At 39.7% G+C, this 27,061-nt stretch overlaps 1 protein-coding gene across 3 annotated transcripts in view; it reads right to left on the bottom strand.

Moving 5' to 3' along the window:
- The window catches only part of FOXJ3 (forkhead box J3), a 121,426-nt gene that overhangs the window by 57,059 nt on the left and 37,306 nt on the right, over positions 1-27,061 (bottom strand). For all 3 annotated transcript variants that reach the window (XM_055139302.1, XM_055139304.1, XM_055139303.1), the window contains exons 3-4: positions 14,159-14,483; positions 8,444-8,518 (exon numbers count right to left, since the gene is read on the bottom strand). In XM_055139302.1, coding sequence (XP_054995277.1) covers positions 8,444-8,518; positions 14,159-14,483 — 400 coding nt within the window. The remainder of the gene's footprint in view (positions 1-8,443; positions 8,519-14,158; positions 14,484-27,061) is intronic.

Here is a 27,061-nt window from a genome sequence, read left to right as displayed (position 1 = left end):
TCAAAGCACTAAGGTTTACGAAGTTACTTACAGGTAAGTTTTAACATACCATGTTCTGCATCTATCCCGCCACTGTCTTCTCCCTCCCCACCAGAGTTCCCAGGTTCCCTCCCACCCATGTCCCCCCATCCCTAGAACCTGTTACCTTAATAGGCACATTTTTTTTCTTTTTTGGGTCACACCTGGCGATGCATAGGGGTTATTCCTAGTTCATGCACTCAGGAATTACTCCTGGCAGTACTGGAGAGACCATATGGGATGCCAGGGATCGAACCCAAGTCAGCCGTGTGCAAGGCAAGCACCCTACCTACTGTGCTATCGCTCCGGCCCAACAGGCACATTTTTAAGTTTGGTTGAAGTTTGGATCTCTTGTTTGCTGTGCTGCACACTCTGTGGTTTGGATATTAGTTATGCCACTCCTTTACACCACCAATATCCCCTTCACCACTGCTCACCAGTGTTTCCCATTTATCACTTCTTCCCACCACAATTTCTTTCCTTCTCTGCACTTCTCCTCCCTGTACTCCAGACCAAGGGTGTTCGGCAGCCCCCCTTTCAAACTCTGCATTCCCTTGTCCAGTTACTCTATATCCACACAGAAGGGAGATCATTTTGTATTTGTCCTTCCATGAGAACCCACCTGCATCCACCACTGCAGCTGGCCCTTAGTCCTTGAAAAGACATTTGGCCAACTTCTTGCTTATAAAAGTACATATCCACCTTAAAGACAAGTTTTTAAATTAAACTCATCTTCATTCATCAGCTACATACCTATGATTCTTGCAACACTGCTTATCTCTTAATGTTATATTTAATGTTCTCAGAAACTTCTATAGCTTTTCTAAATGAGGGTGGGAGGGGATGTGGTGGTGGGGGGGGGGTGACACCCAGTGGTACTCAGGGCTTACTCCTGACTCTGTGCTTAGAGAACATTCCTGGCAGTGTTCAAGGGACCATATGGGGTGTTGAGAGTCAAATCTGGGTAGGAAAGATGTAAGGCAAATGCTTTCTCCACTATCCTATTGCTCTGGTCCCATTTTTCTACAGCTTTAAAGGGGTGGGGCCGTGGCAAAACAGGAAATAAATAGAATGGGTAATATTATAAACAAATATAATACTAAAATAGGCAAATAAAAATAACCTCAGTGGGGGCAAAGGAGATAAGTCATTAATGCTAATAGTCTCATATTATAAAGGAGAAATAGAAAAAAATACCATCTTACAACTTCCAAAATTTAATTTACTAATAAGTGAATTTGCTGTTTCCTCACAAACCAGGACACATCACTATTTACAATCCCCCACAACCGCTTTCCCAAGCAAGAAAAAGCTATTTTAAAAAAAGCTCTCACTCTCTCTCATGAATTCACTGTAGAAAACTATGCCAGCACACACAGGTGGCCTTCATGGGCTCTTAAACTTCTTACAACTGTTAGAATTACTCCCAACAAACTTTAATTTCTTTCGAAGTATCAATTTTCTGAGCTGGGAAAGAGAGTAAGGTCTCAAAAGGGTTAATCTAGAAGCAAAAACAAAGAAGAAGAAATTGTGTAGGGTGTTTGCCTTGCACTTGGCCAACCTGGGTTCAATTCTTCCCTGGGTTCAATTCCTCTGTCCCTCTGGGAGAGCCCGGCAAGCTACCAAGAGTATCCCGCCCGCACGGCAGAATCTGGCAAACTACCCGTAGTGTATTCGATAGGCCAAAAACAGTGCTCAGGCTGGGACATGCAAACCAAATGTAGACTATAGATCGAACACAATGTCCACTCAATGCCTCTAGTGCAAACTACAACACCCAAAAGGAAAGAGAACAAAAGGGAATGCCTTGCTACAGAGGCGGGGTGGGGGGGAGGGGAGGAGGGATACTGGAATCATTGGTGGTGGAGAATGGGCACCGGTGGAGGGACGGGTACTCCATCATTGTATGACTGAACCACAAGCACGAAAGTTTGCAAATCTGTAACTGTACCCCACACTGATTCACTAATAAAAATTTAAAAGCAAAACAAAACAAAAAAATAAAACAGTAACAAGTCCCACAATGGAGACATTACTGGCATCGAGAAAATCGATCAACGGGACGACAGTGCTACGGTGCAGTGCTACATACATGTATATGACTATATATTATACATATATGGAGATCTGGGGGTCAGACCCAGGGCTTTTTTTTTTTAATTTTATTGAATCACCGTGAGATAGTTACAAGTTTTCATATTTGCAGACCCAGAGATTTATACTGCAAGGCATATACTCACCGCACACTCATATTCCTAGACCTCTATTTTTAAAATCACATTTAACTGATGGAATTTCTCCCCACCCCATAATGTGAAAAAATATCATCCTTTAAGGAAATCAAGGGACCATATGGGGTGCTGGGAGTCAAATCTGGTAGGAATGTGTTTAACTGGGGATTGTTTTTTCTTCTTTTTGGGTCACATCCGTCAATGCACAGTGGTTACTCCTGGCTCTGCACTCAGAAATTACTCCAGCAGTGCTCAGGGAACCATATGGGATGCTGAGAATCAAATCTGGGTCGGCTGCGTGCAAGGCAAACACCCTACCCACTGTGCTATCCCTACAGCCCCTAACTGGGGACTTTTACCAAAAATTTAAACCATAAAAAACAGACACACAGATAAAGGGGAAGAAAAGCAGAAACTGAGGTGGAAGGTGTGTATTTGAACACAGCATGCATGAAAACCGATCGTTAAAGTACTGAAAATCCTGGTGTCTAAAATTTTTTTCTTTCTTTTTTTTTTTTTCCGGCTTTTTGGGTCACACCCAGCGATGCACAGGGGTTACTCCTGGCTCATGCACTCAGGAATTACTCCTGGCAGTGCTCGGGTGACCATACTGGATGCTAGAAATTGAACCTGGGCCGGCTGCCTGCAAGGCAAACGCCCTACCCGCTGTACTATCGATCCAGCCCATGGTGTCTAAAATTTAAAAAGAAAGAAAAGAAAAATAGACACAATGCAGAAAATAAAGGTACTAAGAAGAAAGATTAAAATATAAACAAGGAGTTAAAAAACAGCAGTCTAAAAGAGTAAAAAACAAAGTTGTAATCAAGGAGAAAGGAAAGAGAGATCTATCCCAAAAAAGCAGCAAGTTTATGAATGTAAAATATAATCTCATCTTGTTAAAGAAAGCAACAGTGTGGCTTTGTGTTTCCAGAAAAAGAGGAAAATGGATTCAGGTCATCAATGTCCCCATGGGAAGACAGCAAATACTACTATGGGCTTTTATGACAAAGTCTTCTAAAAAATGAAGATGAGTTAGAAGTAGCCAATAAAAATATTTATATCTAACAATATTCCTCATGTTAAGGCTGGGCTTCACACTTCTCTAGAAATACAGAGAGAAGCAAGCAATAACATAACAAGCAACTTTATTTCTACTCTCTGGCTCCATTGGGTTCCTGGCAGCAGCCAGCGAAATGCTACAGTTTAAAGTCAACCCCATATCCAACAGCACACATCACTCCCCATCCCAACTTGGCTCACTGTTTTTTTCCCCCCCACTGTGGTGAAGATGATTTTGAAAAAGCTCCTCAAATGTCAGGAAACTCTATAACACAAAAAGAAAAAACAACTCACAAGTATCAAATCTTAACTAGTATTTTGGTTTCCCTCTCAAGGAGACTGGTATAGAGACTAGGAACAAAAACACCAAGAGGACTCTGCTTATTCGGTATTAGGTCTAGGATGTTTGCTCTTTTTCAGGTAACACTCTTTCTGTTAAGGGTTACGAAACTAGAAGGTAAATCAGAAGCTGCTGATGGTGATTTTGTGCCACTAATTGGGCCTAGAAAGGTGAAGAGAGAATCTGGCCAAACTAAGAAGTACACTGGACATTGCAGTGACAGAATTAAAAACCAAGCTCCGTTCTTCGTGTAGGTATTTCCTCCCATAAACTGTTCTATGTAGGGTTTCTGTGTCTTGCAAGGAAGTCTGGCCAACACATTAAGAGTTCTAATTCTTTAGTGAACCTGGGCAGGTAACATTACTCATTTATCTGCACTAGTTTCCTCTTCTACTAAATGTGTTAGATCTAAAATTTTCAAAGTTTTAAACAATGGAACCTGTTGGTAAACATAAACGTTTTTGTCTCATAGGACCATATGCCAGGGATTGAAGTGGGGTTTACTGTGGGCAAGCCAAGAGCTATAACCCAGTACTACCTTTCCAGCCCTGTAAATGTACTTTATATGAGCAAATCTAATATTTATTACTATGACTAAATAATGAGAACGATGTGTTCTGATAATCAAAAATTTTCTATTGAAGATTAATAAATGTAGAAAGCTTCTGTTTTATTTTGCCTTGTTTGGGGGGTCATACCAGGCTGTATTCAGGGCTTACTCCTGGCTGTGCTCAGGGATCACTCCTGGTTGGCAGTGGCAGGAATCAAACCTGGGTCAGCAGCATGCAAGGCAAGTGCCTTACTTCTGTACTATCTTTCTGGTCCAAAACTAAAAAATTTTTAACCTAAGGACTCAATTTATTATTTCTATACTTTTTTGCTTGCACATTAATTAGTAAAACAATCCTGATTCAAAGTTACAAAGAATACCATATGTTCTCCATGTCTGCCTTGCTCTCTGATACTACTTAAAGATGCACAAAAGAAAATAGTTGAGGTTTAAAGGTCAGCACAAAAAAAAAATATATAAAAGCACGTGTTTTGCTAACGAGTGCTCCAACTGGTTGGAATTCAACAATAATAATAAATACTCATCTGTGTTGGTTTTGGGGAATTTTTTAATGATTTTAACAAGATAAAGAAATAGCTTACAGGTTGGAGTGCATGGATTTCAGAAAGGAGGCTCAGGCTTGATCTATCACCATACGGAGGAGAGAGGAAGAGGGGGAGAGGGAGAAGAAAAGTGTCTGCCACAGAAGTGGGGGGGACACACGGGACAGGATGGGACAATGGACTATGACATTGGTGAGAGGAAATGTACACTGGTGAAGGGATGGGTGTAAAATTTCTTTAAATCCCAGTGGGGCTAGAGAGGGAGAGAAAAAAAAAATCAGTTCTTTAAAATTCCAACTCGGGGGCTGGAGCGATAGCACAGTGGATAGGACGTTTCCCTTGCACACGGCCAACCCGGGTTCGATTCCCAGCGTCCCATATGGTCCCCTGAGCACCGCCAGGAGTAATTCCTGAGTGCATGAGCCAGGAAAAACCTCTGTGCATCGCCAAGTTTGAGCCCCCCTCTCAAAAAAAATGTCAACTCCTATTCATAACCTTGTCACTGTCACTGTCATCCAGCTGCTCATCAATTTGTTTGAGCGGGCACCAGTAATGTCTCTCAAAACCTTTTAAGTTTACAAAATAGGCAAGACACAAATTGGGTCAGAGAAGAAAACCATAGTACAAAAAATAGTTATTTACAAAAAAAGGGAAACCTTGCAGTTTACAGCAACTCGGCTAGAACTACAGAGCATCATGTTAAGAAAAATATGTGACAGGAACAGATACCACACAATCTCATTCATCTATGATATACAGAGAAATGAAACAAGGGAACAGACACTATTGAATGATGATAAACCCTTGGCTTTTGACGGCAGTACTGAGTTTAACAAGCAGTAAGGGGAGGTGTGGGGGGATAGAGGCAAACTAGAATTAACATAAGGACAGTAGTGGAGGATCTTCATGTATTTTGGTGGTGGTGAGGATGTAACTTTGTACATCAAAACTATAAATACTGGGGTCAGAAGCACAGTACAGGAGATAAAGTACTTGCCTTGCATGTTCCTAATCCTGGTTCAACCAAGGCACTGCATGTGATCCCCTGAGCACTATCAGGATGTGACCCATAAATTTAAACAAAAACACATAAATGTTGCCACTATCATAACCACGTTACCTAGACTACAATTTTTTTAAAAAACAGATGATGAGCAGTAATGTTATTTAATTTTAATGAGATGAAAAAGGCACTATAAAATATGCATTACTTACAAACATCGGCTTCAAATAGTTATGAGTGAGTGCATCTTTAACCATGAGGTAACTAACTAACCAATAGACGATTCAATGTATCAGCAACATTGTCTCCTAAGTGGTATCTATACAAGTAACTCAAACTAAAAAATAAACAAAATACAAATGATCTCGTCCCTCTTAATAAGTTAAACTTATGAACAGCAGGTAACCAGCAGAGAAAAAAAGAATGGAAGATTAAATCATTTTTTTCTTTTAATCTCTGGCTAGAGAAGTTACTATAAATTCAATGGAGGAAACTCGAAATATACCAACAGTAACTACTACCATTACAACAAAGTAACTGAAACTCAAAAGGGGACCTCAGATGAAGGTATGTGAACACAAAAGCTTCAGAAGAAAGGTGCAGTTCAATTTTAAAAGACATGAAGTAGACCAGAAAAACAGCAAGTTCTACATAAAAACCATATGAAAGACACGTTGGGAAACTCTAGCTCCCACAGTTACTCACAATGGGTCTTGACTGTGGGAAATCATAGCTAGATAGGTAGTTAAGGAGGAGATATTCTATATCAAAGAAACACTCTAGGATATTTTGAAGCAGGGTGCTTAATAATGTCAGACTTATATTTTAGACTCTTTGGGGGGAATTAACCTAAGATTGGGTGACAGAAAGTCTAATCACACAACTAGAAAGTGTGCTTGCTGGTACGCAATCTCAAAGTAATAACGTAATAATTAGTTTCTAATGTAATCATTTTTTATGACAATCAAAGATGGTACAGCAAGGACTCTGAGTTTTAGAAACCAAGAAACCAGAACCAAGCTCAGGTCACACTGCCATTAACGTGACTAACAAAACAAAATAAGGGAAGTCTCTATAAGTAACATACTAAAAATCTAATGATTAGCAGAAGATAAATTAAATAAAGCAGGGGGGAAAGCAGATTAAAGAAATTTAACAGCTTATTTCAGAGTAAAAATTAGATCCACTTGTCAGTTACAAACAGATCAGGCCACAGAACTAGCTCAGAGGGCTGGAGCACATGCTTGAATGCAGGAGGCCTGAGGTTTGATCTCCAGCATCACATGGTCCCTTGAGCACTACTGATAGCAATCAATTGAGCAGAGAGCTGGGAGTAGCCCCAAACATTGTTGGTGTGCCTTCCTAACCTTCCACTGCAAATGAAATAAAATTACAAATAAATCTACCTCTTATATGTAACAATTAATAAACTATGGTTCCTGGTTAAAAAAACAAAAAAAAACAAAAAAACAGGGCTGGAGTGATGGTACTCTAGGTATGGTACTGGCCTCGTAAGAGGCCAAAGCGGCCAACCGCAGTTTGATTCCTGGCATCCCAAATAGTTCCCTGAGCACTGCTAGGAGCAATTCCTGAGTGCAGAACCAGGAGTAGGTCCTGAGCATAACCAGGTGTGACACCCCCCACACACCTTGCCCTCCCCGGGGGGCCAAACAAGGGCCAGAAAGGAAGTACAGGCTTTAGGGTACAACCTTTGCATGTGCCCAACCTAATTTAATTTCCAGCACTATGTAGTTCCCAAAACATCACCAGGTGTGGCCCTCAAACACTACCAGGGGGTCCCAGAACCATAGGATCCAAGCATCACTGCATCCTGAGGCCCCAGCATGGAACCAGCCAACCAGCTGGCCTAGAACTGCCACGAGGGATCCCTAGGGTGCCAAGGTAAAACTTGGGAGCACCTCCTTCAAAAAAGGAAGATGGCCAAACTAGATTAGAAACAGCAAACACTAAAGGTTATCTGCTTACCAGTTAGCTTCCCAACTCTATAAAGCTCTCAGAGCTAAGAAGATAGTACAGGGGCAAAGCATGTGCCCGTAGCCCTCCAGCATTGCAGGTATACTCCTACAAGGTCCCGAAACACCACTGGGATGGCTCTGGTGGTCCCCAGCAGCACTACATCCTCACACCCCAGCATCAACTGCCTAGTCAAGTAGGCTGGGAATTGCTGAGCAGTCTCAGCACCACCACCCATCCCTAAGCTGCCACAAAAAAAAAAAAAAAATCTGCCTTATTGATCCTTTAAGTGGGGGTGTAGTGGAACAGGTAGGGAGAGGTGGGGTGGATGAGATGAAAGAGAACTAGCTATCTCATAGAATTTTATAGGCAAAAAATAAACAAGTTCTTAGCATTCCAATTCTTCACATAAAAAACAGCTCAGGCTTACTCTTCAAGCCCGTGTTCTCCCTTGAATATGTATCTCACTTGCTTGTGTCTATGGTTCTTTGCTTGCTTATTTCCCACTCTGGAGAAGCCTGTGTTCTCTCCTGAACATGTTCTTCTCCCTCCCTCTCTCCCCTCACATCTTTCTAAATAAATTTCCCTAAAACTATCTTGCTTCATTCCAACAAAACAAAACCAACAACAAAACATGGTTCAGATTCAAACATAGCAGTAGATATAATGAATACAACTATTTTATCTTCACAAAATTAAACCTACCTTTCCAGGGTCATCCTTAGATCGAGGCACTTTAAGGAAACACTTGTTCAGTGACAGATTATGTCGTATGGAATTCTGGAATTAAAAGAAAAAAAGTTTATAAAGCAACCGCTACCAGACTGAGAAAGCTACAATGATGACAACAAAACAGTGAGAGACACTGGTACTCACTCTCGTCACTGGATTAAGCAACCAGACAGAACAATACTGAAGAAATAAGAACCATAACTGAAAAACTCAAAATGTAAAAATTAATGATATAGTAATCAATATAAAACATTACAAGGGTCAGAGAGATAGTACAGCAGAAAAAGTGCTTGCCTTATACAGAACTATCCCATGGTGGATCCCCAAGTCTGCCAAGAATGATCCCTAGGCACAGAGCCAGGAATGAAGCCTGAGCACTGCCAGGTGTAACCCAAAAACAAAACAAAAAGAAACCAAAAACCCCCCCACAAAAAAAACACTACACACTCTATAAATAGTCAATGAAACCTGGAGCTGGTTCTTCAAAAGAATAAACAAGACTGACAAAACTTGGCATGGGATCTTGGGCCAAGATTATTTCCACAATTGTCCAAAAGATAAAAGGATTTTATTTCTACCCTTAGTCCATTTGTAGTAGCGCTCTCTGCCTGTGTTCTAGAAAGGGTTTCCTACCCCTCCTTAGAAAAGCTTTGTTCCATTCTTCCCTGGGCAACCTATGCCACTCTTACTGAGCAGAGGTTTAGGTATTCCTACCTCAAGAAACCAATCCTTAAACTTCAGGGCAAAAGCCAATACAGCAAAATAGCTCCCTACAAAAATCAATTCAAAAAAAAAAAAACCTGTTGCATTTCTAAATGCAAACAATAAACTAGAAGAGGTAGAGATCAAAGAAACTGCTCTTTAAACTAGCACCCCAATCATGAAATACCTAAAGACTATGTGAAAGACCCACACCATGAAAACTGAAAGCCATTTATGAAAGAAATAGAAGACAACACCAGGTAATGAAAAAATTTTCCATGTTCATGAACTTGAATTATCACTACCAAAATGTCTATTATACCCAAAAGACTATACAGATTTAATGCAATTCCCATCAAAATGCCAATGACATTCTTAAGGAATTAGACTGAACTGTACTAAAATTTGTACAGAAGTGTATAACCCCCAAACCATCCTGAGAAGAAAAGGAGTCAGAGGTATCACATTCTGATTTTAAAGCTACAGTAATCAAAACAGCAAAGCACTGGGTAAAGATCAGGCTAACAGATCAATGGATCACAACTGAAATACCATAATAAAGTCTGAGCTATATGAATAATTAATCTATGACAAAAAAGTACAGAGCAGGAACAAGGAAAACCTCTTTAACAAATGGTGCTGGGAAAACAAGATAGTTAATTGTGAAAAAAAAATAGAAAAGAAAAAGAAAAAAAGATATTCACACTATACATAAAAATTAATTCAAGGGGCTGGAGCGATAGTACAGCGGGTAGGGCTTTGCCTTGCATGCGGCCGACCTGGGTTCAATTCCCAGCATTCCATATGGTCCCCTGAGCACTGCCAGGAGTAATTCCTGAGTGCAGGAGTGACCCCTGTGCATTGCCGGGTGTGACCCAAAAAGAAAAAAAAAATTAATTCAAAGTGGATCAAAGGTTGCTGGAGTGATAGCACAGCAGGTAGGTAGGGCATTTGCTTTGCACGTGGCCGACCTGGGTTCCATTCCCAGCATCCCATATGGTCCCCGGAGCATCGCCAAGAGTAATTCCTGAGTGCAGAGCCAGGAGTAACCCCTGTGCATTGCCGGGTATGACACCCCCTTCCCACAAAAAAAGCAAAGTGGATCAAAGACCTAGAAATTACACAAAAGGCTATAAAATGCATTCAGAAAAACAGGCATAACTCTCCAGTAATGAACATTAAAGGGTCTTCAACAACCCGATTCCTTAGTTTCTATGGAAACAATAGGAGGTTTCTCAAAAAAACTAAGAAGGGGGCTCCCATTTGATCTAGCTATCCCACTTATAGGTACCTACTCCCAAAAGACAAAAATCTATAGCAAGATTGGGAGAGACATCCAAAATAGGTAAACCACGAAAATCCTATCGTACCTAAAGCCCTACATTACAAGCTGTAAATGAGAGATGTTTACAACTTATGAAGGTAACTTTTATTGGTTGAAGAGAGGATGGAAGAAAGATCCTAAAACTGGTGTCAATTTCCTTTCCAGAAATGTAAAGCTATCTAAAAGCACCCAGATTAAAAAATGTTGCTATGATCATTCAACAGGACTCAGGTAGAACTGAATATATATTATGAGCTAGGGATCAAACCCAGGACCTCACCCATACAAGGCAAGTGCTGTATCTTTGAACTTGGCGCCTAGAATGTATTTTATTTATTTATGTGTTTGTTTTGGGGTTACACCCAGCAGTGCTAGGAGGTTAACTGTCTTTGCACTCAGGAATAACTCCTGGGGTGCTATTAATAAAGTTTATTAAATTTTACCCATCCTCAAAATAGAAAAATTCCCACTTCCATAGTTGTCTACTAATGTTTCTTCCCTTCCTGTATTCTCTGTTTACTTTAGAACCATACCACACTCCCACTATGTTTTGAAACTATAGCACTTACAACTGCACCGATCATTTAACGATTTGGGGGGCCACACCTGACCATGCTCTGTCCTTGCTCCAGGCTCTGTGTGCACGGATCACTTCTGGCAGACTTGGGGGGCCATATGAGGTGCCAGGGATCAAACCTGGGTGAGCCAGACACAAGGCAAGAGTCCTACCTGCTACACTATCTCTTCAGCCCCCCCAAACGTGGTTGATTTGGGGACACAGCCAGTGGCACACAGTGCTTACTCCTGACTCTCCACTCAGGAATCATTCTTGGCAGGGCTCTGGGGAACATATGGAGTGCCAGGGGTCTAACCAGGGTTGGCTGTATGCAAGGCAAGTGCCCTACCATATGTGCTGTTTCTCCAGATCCCATTTAACACTTTTTAATAGGTCACATATATAGTAGATATTATTATGGTTTGCATACAATAGAAGCATACCATTAGTCAACTCTTCATTGTATTGCACTCTATATTCCACTACTATAAAGAATTTCACATAACATCATATTTACTTGCAAATATTCCTCATATCCAATAAAGATCAAAAGCTTCCAGAGAGGACCTACACTAAAGACCAGACTACAGCTTGATACTCAAAGAATCTATAATAGCCTCTATCCAAACAATGAACAAAAGACTCAGTTAGCTAAAAACAGAAAATATTATCTAAACTAGAAACTACAACTGAAGGAAATGCCGCCCTCCCCCCCACCAAAAAAAAAAAATGAGAATGCTTAAGAGGGTGAAAAAAAAAAAAGCTATGTTGCAAAAGGTATGACCAGGATTTAGAGTTTCATTCAAATATTTGTTAAGGCTTACCAAAAGCAGCACTGTGCTACGGCACAGAAAGAAAGAGCAGTGTATAAAAAAAAACCCACAATAGTAGTAATTCCCTCCCCTTAAGATACTTCATGATCTGGCAGAATACAAGGCATATCAATGGCACACACAACAAAACAACAGTTTTTTTTTTTTTTTGACCCAACAGGGGTTACTCCTGGCTCTGCACTCAGGAATTACTCCTGGTAGTCCTCCGGGGACCATATGGGATGCTGGGAATCGAACCTTGTTCGGCCACGTGCAAGGCAAAAGCCCTACCCACTGTGCTATCACTCCAGTCCCAACAAATTTTTAATAAATCTAGTCTAGTGAAAAAAAACCAAGGCTGTTGAGACAGGAAAGCTTAAGAGAAATAAGAATAACATTAATAGCCAATCTAATGCCACAAAGCACACATATATAAAAGAATACAGGCAGAAAACAAAGAAAGCTGAATTATTTGTTGTATGACATAAATTAAGTAGATCTAATCTGACAGTCTATCAAAAAGCCCAAAAAGTATTTGGGCTTCTGAAAGAAGTGACTGATTCTCTAATACTGCAACAGAGAAAGGACAGATAGACCTGGAGGATCAGTGCCAGAAAGGAAAGAAAATCTAAATCATCAAAAGAATGAAGCCATGCTAGTAGGCACAGAAACCAACCTGTGCTAGTTTCGAATGGCCAAAACTACAATAATTTGAGATTAAATAATAGCACAAACAATAAAAAGAGTATTCATGAGTATACACTCTAACGTGACAGGGACAAATGAAGACGCTGCTGGTGCCTGCTCGAGCAATCAATGAATAACAGGATGATAGTGACAGTGATAGTGATACAGTCTTACTAATAAATGACTGAATAAAAGGTGAAAAGCCAATACTTCCTATGGAAGAATCTAAACTAATACACACAAGGCAACAGAAAAATAAGGCAAAAGAAAACCACCCTAGGTTGGAGAAACAGAGTTAGGGCACTTGCCTAGCATGCAACCGACCCTGTTTTAATTCCCACCACCATATGTAGTCCTCTGAGAATATCCAGGAGTGACCCCCAATCAAAGAGCCAGAAGTAAGCCCTGAGTACATATAGCTCAAAAACTAAAGAAAAAAGAAAACCACCACTTGAAAATAGTATAAGCTGCAATTTTGATACACCAATGAATAAAAAATTTAATGAATAAACAAACAGGGTACTTAACATGTTCTCAACAGTATTTGCCAAAAACATTTTCTAATTTTCCAAGTGGTAATAATTTTATAATGGAGAATCTTGACAAGTATCACCTTAAGCAAAAAATAAAATATTACTACTAAAAAGATACTTATATTACATACTTCCTAATATGATGTCTCATTTGCCTTACACTAATGTCTCATGAAAAAATATCAGTCACAAGAGTTTATCAAGTACCTGACAAGTATTCTACGTTAAATAAGTGTCTACGTTAAAAAAAATGAGACTGGGTCGAAAAGATAGGACCCAGTCTATCTAAAAAGTAGAGCACTCGTTTTGCATACGACCACCCTGGGTTCAATTCCCAGCACCCCATACAATCCCCTAAAGCTCACCAAGAATGATCCCTGAGTACCACCAGTTGTGTCCCCATTACCCCCCCCAAAAAAAAAGACAAAACTAAGGAACTGTTACAGACTTAAGAAGCCTAGGAAGATATGACAAGTAAATACAGTGTGGCATACTGGACTGGGTACTGGAACATCAAAGGACATTAGCTGACAAACTAGTAAAATCTGAATAAAGGCTACAATTATTTCCTATTTCATGGTTTTACTTTGTCAAAAATATTATACCAATGTTAATTTCTTAGTTTTGGTAACTATACTACAGATGTATAAAATGCTATGTATATAAAGGAGACAGCTGTGTGCTCTTCCTTTGTACTCTATATAAAACTGCAATGTAAATTTTTTTTAAATTAAAAGTCAAAAAAATTGGATGATATAATAAACATTAGGAATTGCAATACCGTATTACTCCACCTTTCAATACCTGAACTCTGGGTGTAATTTTCCAATGAATGCTACATTATTTCTGCTCTTAATTTATGCTTTAACAGTCCTATAAGAAAGTTCTGCCAAAATTTCAGTTAGTCACTTAAATTTAAATGTTTAATTTCCTTTCTGATGCTCTAAAAAAATGATTAATAACTAGAATTACATCTTTAGTTGAATAAACCTCTACATAAGGCTTTATTTTCAATGAAAGTCAATATTGTTAATGACAACTGCATAAAAGTAATAAACTGAACGAAATACTTACCTTCCAACCACTGCCCGCCTCTCTATAATATGGAAAGTTATCACAAATCCACTGGTAGATCTCACTTAGAGTCATCTTCTTTTTCGGCGAGCTATTAATTGCGAATGTAATGAGGCTGGCATAACTGTATGGAGGTTTCCCGTCTTTGTGCTGCTGGACTTCTTCCTGGTCCAGGGTTGTATTTGGGTCAAGAAGTGCATTCTTCTTAGAAATTCCTGTTCCATGTGCATTTTGTGAAGCATCAGATTTTTGGATGGCTGCTCTCATGGTGAGCTGTGGTAACCAGTCCATAGATGTTAAGCTGCTCTCCAGTTCAGATGTCATCCTGAAGGTAAACAGACTCCTTAGTAAGTATCAAGAAAAAGAACCCCCACTTCTCAAAATAGCCAATATTCACAAATCTCGAAGTTTCAAAGTGAGATAAAGCCTGGGTTAAATTTGGAGAAAAATATTTGAGTAATTTAATGATCAAGCAAAATATTCAAGGAATCAATATTTTCACTCTTTTTAATTTCTTTCCTTTCCATAACAACCAATTTGGATTTTGAATGTTTAAGATACAAAACACAAAGACACAATAATTCTGATATCTTGCTGGAAAAGTCCATTACTCTAAAAGAACAAGATCACAGCATAAAAGATTAAATCTGCAGTCCAGCTCTTCACCAGTGTCACAAATAGCCTTAAAAACTTGAAACTGTACATATGGCATTTTACGAAAATTTTAAGGGCATTACACAAACAAAAGAATACCAAAAATGGAAGAGACAAAGACAGAGAAAAGAATCTAGTTGATCAGAAGGGAAGTAGGAAAGTATAAGGACGGTAGACTCAACCATCTTGGGGAGTTGAGGAATACAATCTCAAGGACACATAAACCAGAGAAAAGGTAGTAGCAGGCAGTTTTTTATTTAAATAATACTAATTTGAGGACCAAGCACAAGAAAAATAAAGATCTAGGAATATAAACTATTGTAGCATAAATCCCACAAATGAACATTAAGAAAAGCAGCATTAAAAGACCCGCACACCAATGGGATAGAGTTCAATATTCTGGCACAGGCCCTCAAATATATCCTTAATCTTTGATAAGGGAGCAAGAAATACAAAGTGGAAGAAGAAAAGCCTCTAACAATGGTGCTGGTAAAACTGTACAAAATGAACTTTGACCTCTATCTAATGCCATACACAAAAGTCAGATCAAAATGGATTGAAGACCTCAACATCAGATCTGAATCCATAATAGCCAGAATCTGGAAACAACCTGAATGACTAACAACAGAGAACTGGATCAAGAAACTATGGTACATCTATGCAATGAAATACTACATAGCTGTTAGGAAAAATTAAGTCATGAAATTTGCCTATAAATCTATGGATATAGAGAGCATCGTGCTGAGTGAAACGAGTCAGAAGGAGGGAGAGGGACCAATATAAAATGACTGCATTCATTTGTGGGATATTAAAAAAAAAGTATGAAACTAATATCCAAGGCCAGGGAAAACAGGGGCCAGGAGGCCTGGTCAATGGTTGGAAATTACAAGTATGTGGGGGGGAGGGGGATGGAGGGTAGTTAAGATAGAGGAGGGTCCATTATGACAATAGTTGGAAATGATCACTATGGACAAGAATGGAGTGTTAAAAGCAGGTAAAGGGATATACATGATAAGCTTTCACCAGCTTTACTGCAAACCATAATGCCTAAAATGAGAGAGAAAAGAGAGAGAGAGAGGTGCCTGTCATAGAGGCAGGCTGGGGGGGGGGGGTGCGGGGGAGAACAGGGGACATTGGTGCTGGGAAATTACACTGTGGAGGGATGGGTGTTGGAACACAGTATGACTGAAACCTAATCATGGTGATTTGAATAAAAAATTGAAATTAAAAAAAGAGAGAAACACATGCTACAAAAGGGGGGCAGGGGGCACGCACACACATAGACAGACTTACAAAACATCTAGTGATCTGAATTCTGTAATACATTTATCAGAAAAGATTTCAGTCTATCATCACCCAAAGAAAGAAAAAAAAGATCTGCCAGATTAATATTCTAGAGAAGGAGAGTTTCTCTTAAGAACTGAAGATAGTGGGGCCGGAGTGACAGCACAGCGGGTAGGGCATTTGCCTTGCACACAGCCGATCCAGGTTCGATCCCCGGCATCCCATATGATCCTCCAAGCACTGCCAGGAGTAATTACTGAGTGTAAAGCCAGGAGTAACCCCTGAGCACCGCTGGGTGTGACCCAAAAAGCAAAAAAAAAAAAAAAACTGAAGATAGAAAGAGAGAAACAAAGGTTCAATTCTGGCAATGCTTGATCCTCAAAGTTCCACCAGGAGTAAGGCAAAGAGTAGCCACTGAGCCCCTACAGGTGTACCCACATCCCCCACTCTCCAAAAAGAAATCTACAGTATGTGTTTAGCATGAGCTTCTGGGAGACAACAGAGAATAGATAAAGGCAGAAACTCTGGAGTCAGGCAAACCAGAGGTCTAGTACTGATCCTACTAGTTACCAGGTGTAGGACTAGAAAGTGTGTTATCAATATATATCTAACCCCAGTTTCTCATCTGTTACTAAATAACAGAAACAAAAATAGTAGTAGAGAAGCATTCTCTACCTTGGACATTCATCTACATCCCAACCTGAGATGTGAATTATCAACTTTACCCATTTGGAAAGCCCATTCTCTCACCTCATATTTGTCTAATATATTTCTTTAAACAAAACTATTTTACTTTTAAAAAATAACAGAAACAGTAACAGTATCTACAGTTAAAATATTACTTTGCGGCCGGAGCAATAGCACAGCGGGTAGGGCGTTTGCCTTGCACGTGGCCGACCCGGGTTTGATCCCCAGCATCCCATATAGTCCCCAAGCACTACCAGGAGTAATTCCTGAGTGCAAAGCCAGGAGTAACCCCTGAGCATCGCTGGGTGTGACTCAAAAAGCAAAAAAAAAAAAAAAAAAAAACTTTAAGATTCAAATGGAGTAACATACATAGAAGAAACTTCAATTAAAAGAGAAAGAACACTAACTGTAGGAGTATCCTGGTGAACCACAAAAGTACTATAAAGAAAATCAGGTTAATCAATAACAATTATAAATTAACTCATTTATGAGAACTTGACCCATGGTTTTACTCTCATTTTCTCAAGTTTCCTCTGTTTCATACATTCCTCTGAAACCCAAACTTTACATTCCTCTATACAACACCTTCAGAAGCATTGTAGAATGGTAAAAATATCTACCATCTATTCTTTATAATCTCAGTCAGATATGTCTGTTCCTAGCATAAAATAAATTCTAAGAATTTGGGGAGTAAGGAGACAAGATAATTTAACTATCACTGGATGTTGAAAGAGTAGGAAACACATTCTAGAGATAAGACTAATGCCATCAATCCAATGATTAAAAAAAAAAAAAAAAACCCTAAAGTTCATTAAAGACTTGCCCAAATTCCCATCAGTAGGACAGCAAAACTAAAGTCCGAAGCCTCATTTCCAGAGGCTAAATCCACTAGTTTTTTTTAACCATACATACCTCAGGTATAAAATCAAGATAATGGGTCAGAAAAGTTGTCCAGCAGGTAGAGTGCTCTCCTTATACATGACTGACCAGAGCTCCGTGATCCCTCAGCATTCAGTCAGGAATGATCCCTGAGCACTGATCTCTGAAACAGCCATAGGGTAGCACAGATAGACCCCCAAGTCAACCATGAGTGATCCCTGTGCACAGAATCAGGAGTGGACCCTGAGTACAGTTGGGTTTTGTGACCCCCCCACCAAAAAAAAAATAATAAACTTAATAAAGATAATAACAGACCCAGGGCTGGAGTGACAGTACAGCAGGAAGGGTGCTTGTCTTGCAGGCAATCAACCCAGGTTCGATCCCTGGCACCCAGATGGTCCCCAAGCCCTCTGGGGGTAATCCCTAAGCACAGAGCCAGGATTAAGTCCTGAGCACCACTGGATATGGCCCACCAAAAATTTTAAAAACTAGGATTAGAATCTAAGCCTCAGAACCTAAACCTCACTGATGTCAAGTATATACTTAACAAATAGTAAATATTCAATAAATGTTAGCTATTGGTAGTAATAAATATTCAATAAAAGCTGTTGGTGGTAATATTCAATAAATGTTAGCTGTTGGTGGTAATAAATATCCAATAAAAGTTAACTATTGGTGGTAATATTCAATAATTATCAGTGGTAATGACAGTAGTAGTTGCTTCTGTTATCCACATTTTGTCCTATAAGCACTGCTTATTATACTAGACTGCCACTATCAATTCAGTGTGAGTAGTTTTCTTTTATGAATAACCAGTCACATACCATCTTCAAAGCTAATATGAAAACATGTTCCAAAATGGAGTATAACTGTTCCTGAAAACTCTCTGTAACTTTTTTACTACCATCAGTGCTACTAATTTAGACTTAATGAGTTTCAATAATATATAAACATACTGCAAGGTACTTATTTTAACAGTAAGACTTTATAATCACACATAAACAGCTCTACCAGAGTAAGATTTTACACACACAATGTATGTATACATATAAACACACAAAATACACACACACATGCACACACACATGATAAAATTCCTGTCTTCTAAGAGCCAAATTATGAAAATCAAACACAGAGCTGAAGAGATTCCTCACCTTGCAAGATAAATGCAATAGCCACAGCCCTGGTTCAAATTCCTGACACTACATATAGTCCTCCAAGTACAGCCAAAGTCATTCTTGAACACAGAACCATGAAGAGTCCCACCAGGTATGGTCCAAACCCTCACCATACCCACCAAATAAAAGGGGGGGGGGGAATCAAACACAAGGAAGAGCTGAGTTAGAACATTCAAGAATGTGTTCTGAGTATTTAAGTTTACAAAAAGGAAAGGACAGTATGTACTGAACGCAGGCCTGAGAGGTAGAAAAGGAACAATTTCAGTTAAAACTTACAGAAACTTAAGATCTAGGGGCTGGAGATATAGTACAGCAGGTAAAAAACTTGCCATGTATGCCACAACACAGGTTCAATCCCTGGCACTGCATATGGTCACCCAAGTCACACCAGGAGTGATCCCTGAGCACTGAGCGAGGAATAAGCCCGAGCATGGCTGGGTGTGGCCCAACTCCCCTTTACACATAACCCTTACCCCCGCCACATACATACACACACACACACCAAAAAAAAAAAGGGGGGGAGGGGGAAGTTTCAGATCTAAAGAGGCTGAAAAGAAAATGTCCCTACTCAAAGACATCATGAATTCCATTGTTGTACTATTCATCACTTTTACGAGAGCAGATCTGATGTATATTTATAAACTGTCTTCAACTTAAACTTGAAAAAACAGGGGATTCTGTAATTTATTAAAATTTATATATTGCTGGGAGTGAGGTAAAATGAACCTTCACTGCTAGTGCTTATTCAGCTGGTGTCATTCCAGTGATCTGCAACTAAGCACTGAGAACACACACAAAAAAATGACCATCAGATTTGGCCATATTATCATTAGCCTTGGAAAGAAATCTCTTTGTGGAATGGTGATGACAGAAGTCAACTTGTATAAGAGAACAGATGGTGGTAATACAAACAGCATGGGAGTCTCTGAGGAATCTGGTTATGGAAATCTGGTTAAGAAATGTCAGGCCCTCATTACCTCACCTCATTCCAAAACCTTCCGTGTTGACCTCCCAGACAGATTTCTCACTACTCTTGCCTGCTGAGCAACTTGTGTCCAAATATACACGCCAAAAGAAATCTGTCAGACTCACTTATGTCATTGTGATCCAAAACTTTCAATGGTTCCCTTTCCCCAATTATACTATATCTAACCTCATTTCCAACTACTTTAGCTTCTATTAATTGGTAATTCCTGTAGCAATTATAACCTCATCTTGGCATAATCATGCTGCATCTATGTGTAACTGCATCACATGCCAAAGATTTCTTCCATCCCTGTCTTCCTCCATTCCCCCAACTCCACACTAAAAACAGAGACCATACATTAACATTACAGATGCTACCTAACACTATATCAGGGACACTTCATCTGAAAAATACGTTTTTGGATAAGGAGTAAAAATGTGCCTTTCTAAGGGCTAGAGAGATAATATAGTGGGTAGGTTGCTATTCCTTTCTAGAAAGCCTTTCCCTTATTGTCTACCTGGCTTCTGTTGTTTTCAAGACTCAAACCAAGTGTCTCTCCTTCCAAAAAGCCTCATCAAACCACTCTTCCCAGCTACCATGTCACTGAACTAGTTACCTCTATCAGACTCAGAGAAAATTAGGGAGTTAAGAAAAGTAAGTACATGGCTTACAGACACCCAAGTTCAAAACCCAGCACTATATGGCTTCCAGGTATATCCTTAGAGGCGCCTGAGAATTGCCAGGTGTACCCTAGAGTCCCCAGCACCACTAGGGTAGTTCTGGTGCTCCCTAGCACCACAGGGACTAAATACCACCACATCCTTAGACCCTAGAACTGAAATGCCAGTCTCCTTTGCCAAGTATTGCCAGGAGTGGCCCGATGGCTTCCTGAGCAACATTTTGGAGCCACAAAAGAAAAAATAACTATATTTATCTACCTTTCTTCCATAAGGTCATGAGCAAAAGAAACTTTGTGTTTATATATATATCCACAATGAGTCAGAATATAGTCAGAGAAGGATCAATAAATGGTGAATAATAAATTATTGAAATAGTGACTATTCAATAAAGGCATGGGTGTTCCACAAACAAATGAAACTATAACATTTAAAAAAGGAAGGAAGGAAGGAAGAGGTTAAAGAGAGGACTCAATAGGGTGTTCAGAAAGATAATTACATGATCAAAGTCCTTCATGCACTGGCGGAAAAAAGATGACTCAACACCTAGTGACAAGACAGCAGCAATCAGCACAGGACAGAGACAGTTCAACTGGAATAGCAAAGAAAAAGGTGAAGATGGGTACAAAGACAAAAAGATGTTACTCACTTGTGAGAGAAAGCAGCAGAGCACTTACGCCTAAAGATCTTAAGCATCAGACACATCCCCCAGCTTCACAGCTTCAGAACTAATCTCGGAAGAGATGCCAAGTCAGTGAAACTCACAGGTATACTGGTCTTGGAGTGAAAACCCTCGAGAGGGGGGCAGGTCGAGTCCCCACCCTGTTGAAGTTCTGGCAACCACACCCACATCCCACAAACTCTGCCATGTAAACGGCCCAGCTTCACAGCCTCATGACTAATCTCAGAAGAGACACTAAGCCGATGAAACTCATTAATACACCTCTCTTCGGGCCAAAAACTGGGGTTTCCTTGGGGATGGGGGTGGGAGGCATGAGCTGAGAATCATCCCAGTTCCACAGATCCTGGAGCTCCTGGACCACATGGCCATGGACACCTCCAAATGCCACAACACTGACAGCAGAGTAGGCCCAGACTGCCAAGTATTACCAGGTGCTCCTGAGCAATACTTGGAAGACATCCCCCCAAAAATAACTTTTTTAAATACCAAAAATTTAAGAGACCACTGTGAAAAACTATATGCCAACAAATTCAAAGAAACGAATGCGTTTTTAGGTAAATAAAATCTGTCTAAACTGAAGTATGAAACTAAAAACCTAAATCAGCTAATAACAAGTATGGAAACTGAAACTGTTAACTGAAAAAAAAAAAAAAAACCCAAAACAAAAGTCCTAAATCAAACCTTTGCTCCTGACTGAATTTTACCATTTAAAAAAATTAGGAAAAAATATGAACATTTCTGAATACATTTTATGAGGGCAACACTTAATCTGTTACAAAATTAGGTTAAGATCACACACACAAAAAATAAACCAGAAACTACATTTATATACCAAATAACTCCATGAACACATAAAAATTCTGACCCATGGGGCTGGAGCAGTGAGACATTTGCCATGCACACAGCTGACCTGGGTTAGATACCTGGCACCATTTGGTCCCCCAAGGCCACCAGAAATAAGCCCTAAGCAGTAACGGATGTGTTCCCCCCCCCCCAAATAAACTCACCCAAATACTCAAAAATAAGAGATAAAAGATGTGGTACAGGAAGTTAGGCACTTGCATTAAGCCACTATGGGAGCATGGCTCAAATTCCCAGCATTACACATGGTTTCCTAAGTACTGCCAAGGATAACTCCTGAGCACAGAGCCAGGAATAGGTCCACTGAGCACCAAGAGGTGTGACCAACCCAATCCTCACACACACACACAAAAGTACTAGGAAATCAATCTCAACCAAATGATCAACTTCAATAATACACTAAAAATACTCTACATATAATGAGCAAACAGTCTATTCTGCCTATAATTTAACATACAATTCAAACAGCATAATATACTATTAAGAAGGAAAGATAAAAAACCCTTATGATCCTATCAACAGATGCTCGGCAAGCATTTGACAAAACCTGCAATCATATATGATAAAAACAAAAAAAATAGGAATATAAGAAATATATCCAAGCATAATAAAAGCCAAACACTACAAACATAACATCGCTAATGTTTTATTCTGGTGAAAACCAACGTGTTTTCTTTAAAATTAGAAACAAGACAAGACTGACCACTATCGTGATTTCTATTTAATTAGCGATAGCACAGCGGGTAGGGCATTTGCCTTGCATGCAGCCAACCCGGGTTCGATTCCTCTGACCCTCTCGGAGAGCCTAGCAAGCTACTGAGAGTATCCCGCCCGTACGGCAGAGCCTGGCAAGGTAGCCGTGGCGTATTTGATATGCCAAAAACAGTAACAACAAGTCTCACAATGGAGACACTACTGGTTCCCACTCAAGTAAATCGATGAACAACGGGAGGACAGTGCTACAGTGCTACATGAGTGATCACAGCCAGAGCAATTAAGAAAGAAATAAAAGGGATCAAGATCAGAAAAGTGAAAGGCCATAACAGTTGAAGAGGAAAGTGGGAGACTATGATCTTCTGCCCGTGCACACTCTTGGGTTTTGGAGTGTGGTTCTTTTGCACATGGCACCTGGTGTGGGCAAGCAAAAAGACCAAGTTAGCAGGAAAGGTGAAGGAACAGCACGCTCCCCGGATGCTGGGTGGATGTGCACTGAGCCCAGAAACCCATTCAACCAATGACAATTTAATGGTGTCCAACAATCCAAAAAGTGAAAATATTATTTGCAGATATAATCATATTTAAATATGATTCAAATATATTTTAAAAATAAAAATTCCATTAAAGGGGCTGGATTGATAGAACAGCGGGTAGGGCATTTGCCTTGCACGCAGCTGACCCGAGTTCAATTCCCAGCATCCAGCATCCCATATGGTCCCCTGAGCACTACCAGGAGTAATTCCTGAGTGCATGAGCCAGGAGTAACCCTTGTGCACTGCCAGGTGTGACCCAGAAAGAAAAAGACAAAAACAAAAACAAAAACCTCCATTAAAAACCTATTATGAACAATGAGTGTAGCTAAGTGGTACAAAAATCAGCAATAATAAACAAAATTTTGTTTCACTCCCAAATGCAAACAATAAGAAATTAAGAAACCAATTCATAGCGGTGTCCAGATATACTTAAACAGATCAGATAAAACACCTGTATAAAGTCAGTATGAAAGACAGAGGAAAAGACATTAAGAGATAGAAAGATACTGCATATACATGGAAGGGGAGAGTTAAGTCAAAATGTCTGTTCTACCATAAGAAATAAGAGATTTAACATAGTCCAAATCAAATTCTAAGAGCATTTCTAAGGAAAGAGACCAGTAATAATAAAACCTAAATATTAGGCCAAAGAGATAGTATAGGAAGGCACTTGCCTTGACAGTGACCCTAGGCCAAATCCCTGGCAACATACTTGGTTCCCTGAGCACCACCGGGGTTCACTCCAGAGCCAGAAATAGCCCCTGCGCCCAGTCAGGGTGGCCCAAACCCATCCCTAACCTCGTCAATCACCCAACCAAGGCTTATACAAATTATGAAAGTCTTTGAAGAGCTGTGACAATCCCAAAGGAAAAAAGGAGGCATTGTGCTACCTGGCTCAAAACTATACTACAGGGGTCTGAGAAATAGTACAGATGTAAAGTGCGTGACTTTGCACACATGTCGCCTACAAGGCATACAGTCTCCAGAACACTGTTGAGCGTGACCTAGGCCCCTCCCCTACAAAAAGAAAAAAATACGTATTACAAAGTGAGATTAAAACTGTATGGAACTAGAATTAAAATGTACACAAGAATAAGAGAACAACTGAAATCCTAAAACTAAATTACACTAAATATAAATGGAACTACATCAATCTATAAATTTCCATTGTAAAAAATGTACATGTTAAGAAAACGACACATTAAATAAAAAGAAAATGTGCCACTGATACCATCAAGGGTATTCTTTCTAGCTTGACTTCCCTCTTCAAGTTCCCTAACTCCCAAGGTGTGGTCAGACTTACTCAGAAAGTTTAACAGTATCAACAGAGGAAAGATGGCTCAAGATACTGTTGGTTCCGTAAATGGAAGTAAAATACACATTAAGGAAAATAAAAGAATTAAAAATAATGGCAGTAATGTTCTTGTGATCTAGGTAATCCTGAATCCTCCCATTCCATTCCTGGCTGTTGACACTTCATCTTAAGTGATGTAAAAAAAAAAAAATTGAGCAACTGAGAACTCAAAAAAAATTCTTGTTAAGTGTCCTAATTACAGTAAGGGAAAGGGAAAATATATTTTTTAATTATTTACTTATATCATAAGTAACTCCTGTTACAGCATCTATCTCAGCACCCAAAGCAGATAATATGGCAAAAATCAATCACTAAATACTTGTTTTTAACCTCCTTCCTTAACATAATCCCAATCTTCTGGTGGCATTGCACCTTTTGCCCTTCCTGATGTTTGAATGTGGCCTATTGCTCTAGCAGTCACTTTGGATCACAGACGACCTTCAAGAAAAAAAGTCACACATTAAGGATGTGGAAGCAGAGAAAAGACACATCAGACATAGATGTATGCAGATTTCTATTTGGTAAAGCTACGGTGACTGTGTGTCCCAGGCTGCCTTTTTCAAGACACTGTGTAGCCAGAGCTAAGTCCACCTGCCATAGTTTCCAGCACTGCCTTTGGCACGTCCAAAGCATGCTTGGCATGGTTCTGCATGCGCTTTCTGATTTCTCTTAGCAAAAGAGTGAAAACAACATGTCTGCTTCTCATACATGTATGCTCCTGGCTTAGCATTTTCTATCAAGGGGGTGTACAGGTGCACTGACTCTGGGCCCTTGCTCCAGGTCCAAGCACAGGAAATTCTGAATTTAGTAGCTCTAATATCCTTGGCCCTGGCATTAAAATGTCCAGCCTGGTTGACCTAGCAGCACCAGGAGAAGCCCCACAGGCTTAGAGGGCCTTGGAAGGCCTCTCACACAGGAAGGAAAGTAATAAAGATAACATTAAAGACTGATATTCACAGTTGAAAAACTGATGACACTTTCACTAAAGTGAGAAATGAATTAATCAAGCTGATATTTATGGGAGCTAGGAAGCAAATCATATCCCAACTGAGGGTCTAGCAAAGAAAAATATACCCAAAATGTGATCATGTTCCATTGCACCAAAGTGAAAAGAGCATACACATTTGCTAAGGGAAGGTATTCTCTGCCTATGGCTTACAATTTAAGAGTCCTATAATTGAAAAGCTTATCATGGTTGAAAACAAACGAACAGTCTCTGAAGTAGCAACATGAACTGCAGTGAAAGAAGAGAAAACTGGTGTCTGGCCACAGAAGTCAGTAACAGTAAGAACAGTGTCTCAAAGGGTCTCACCCTAAAGAAGTAAGATGCTAGGATCTAGATTATGCTGACCAAGAGCATTTTCTGCAAGAATGTGTCTATGTGCTAACCCATATGACAGCCACTAGTGAGCCTTAAAGAAATGTATCCCTTGGTTCCAGTAAAGAACATTAACCGTGCAAAGGCTTCTTTATTTCTCCAGCAGTAGGTCCTCCCCCAGTTACCAGTTTTCAACACTTGTAGACCCAGGTCACCATAATTCATGCAAAGAAACCAAGACTAGCCAGTATCTGTTCCTCATATGTCTGGTCTGAACTCAAGATACTAGTTGCATCAGTCAGGTAGTAATTTCTCCTCATATGTATTAACTTTAATTCTACCAGAAACATTAAGAATTCTCTTAAGTTTTTCCTTTATTCTATCTGGTCCCTAAGCATTGAAGGCTTGTAGCTGTATCCTAGAGTGCCGTACTTTAAATCTAGTTAACTATTCCACTATTCAAATAATTGGTATGGCATCTGCCTCGTAAACCTGCCTTGTACAACAGTCTTGACCGATGAGAAAAGTCTGATTATACAGAATATATTACTGTAGTACCTTAAGTATACTAAACAGTAATAATAAAGTTCAATATAAACAACTAGGTTAATGGGGCTGGAGATAATACAATAGGTAGGGGCTCATCTTGTACCAGATGACCCATGTTCGATCCCTGGCACCCCATACGGTCTCCTAAACCCACCAGGAATGATCCCTGAGTGCAGAGCCAGGAATAAGCCCTAAGTACTACCAGGAGTGGCCCAAACTTACCTGCCACCCGCCCCCCAAAAAAGTTTAAAATTAAAGCATATTCTGAGCAATTGCTACAAAACCGTTTACAATCATTTATTCTTTTTTTGTTTGGTTGGTTATAGAAGCCAGCTGTTTACCTGCTGTATTATCTCCAGCTCCTTAAGCTTAAGTCTTAAAAATAATTTGGAGAGCCTTTTTCTTATATAACATCTAATTTATATTGATATACAATTACATGATATGAAGATATTAACAATGGTTATCTGACTTTTCAAATTTTCTATAATGACTATTACTTTTTAATCATAAAAAAAGCTGTAAGTTAGGGACGGGAGCCAAACCCAGTAGTATTCAGGAGA

Source organism: Sorex araneus, chromosome 5 (genome assembly GCF_027595985.1).
Source record: "Sorex araneus isolate mSorAra2 chromosome 5, mSorAra2.pri, whole genome shotgun sequence".
In the NCBI taxonomy this organism is placed as follows: domain Eukaryota; kingdom Metazoa; phylum Chordata; class Mammalia; order Eulipotyphla; family Soricidae; genus Sorex; species Sorex araneus.
The sequence above is the reverse complement of the archived record's forward strand: the minus strand, read 5'-3'. Positions and strand labels throughout refer to the sequence as shown.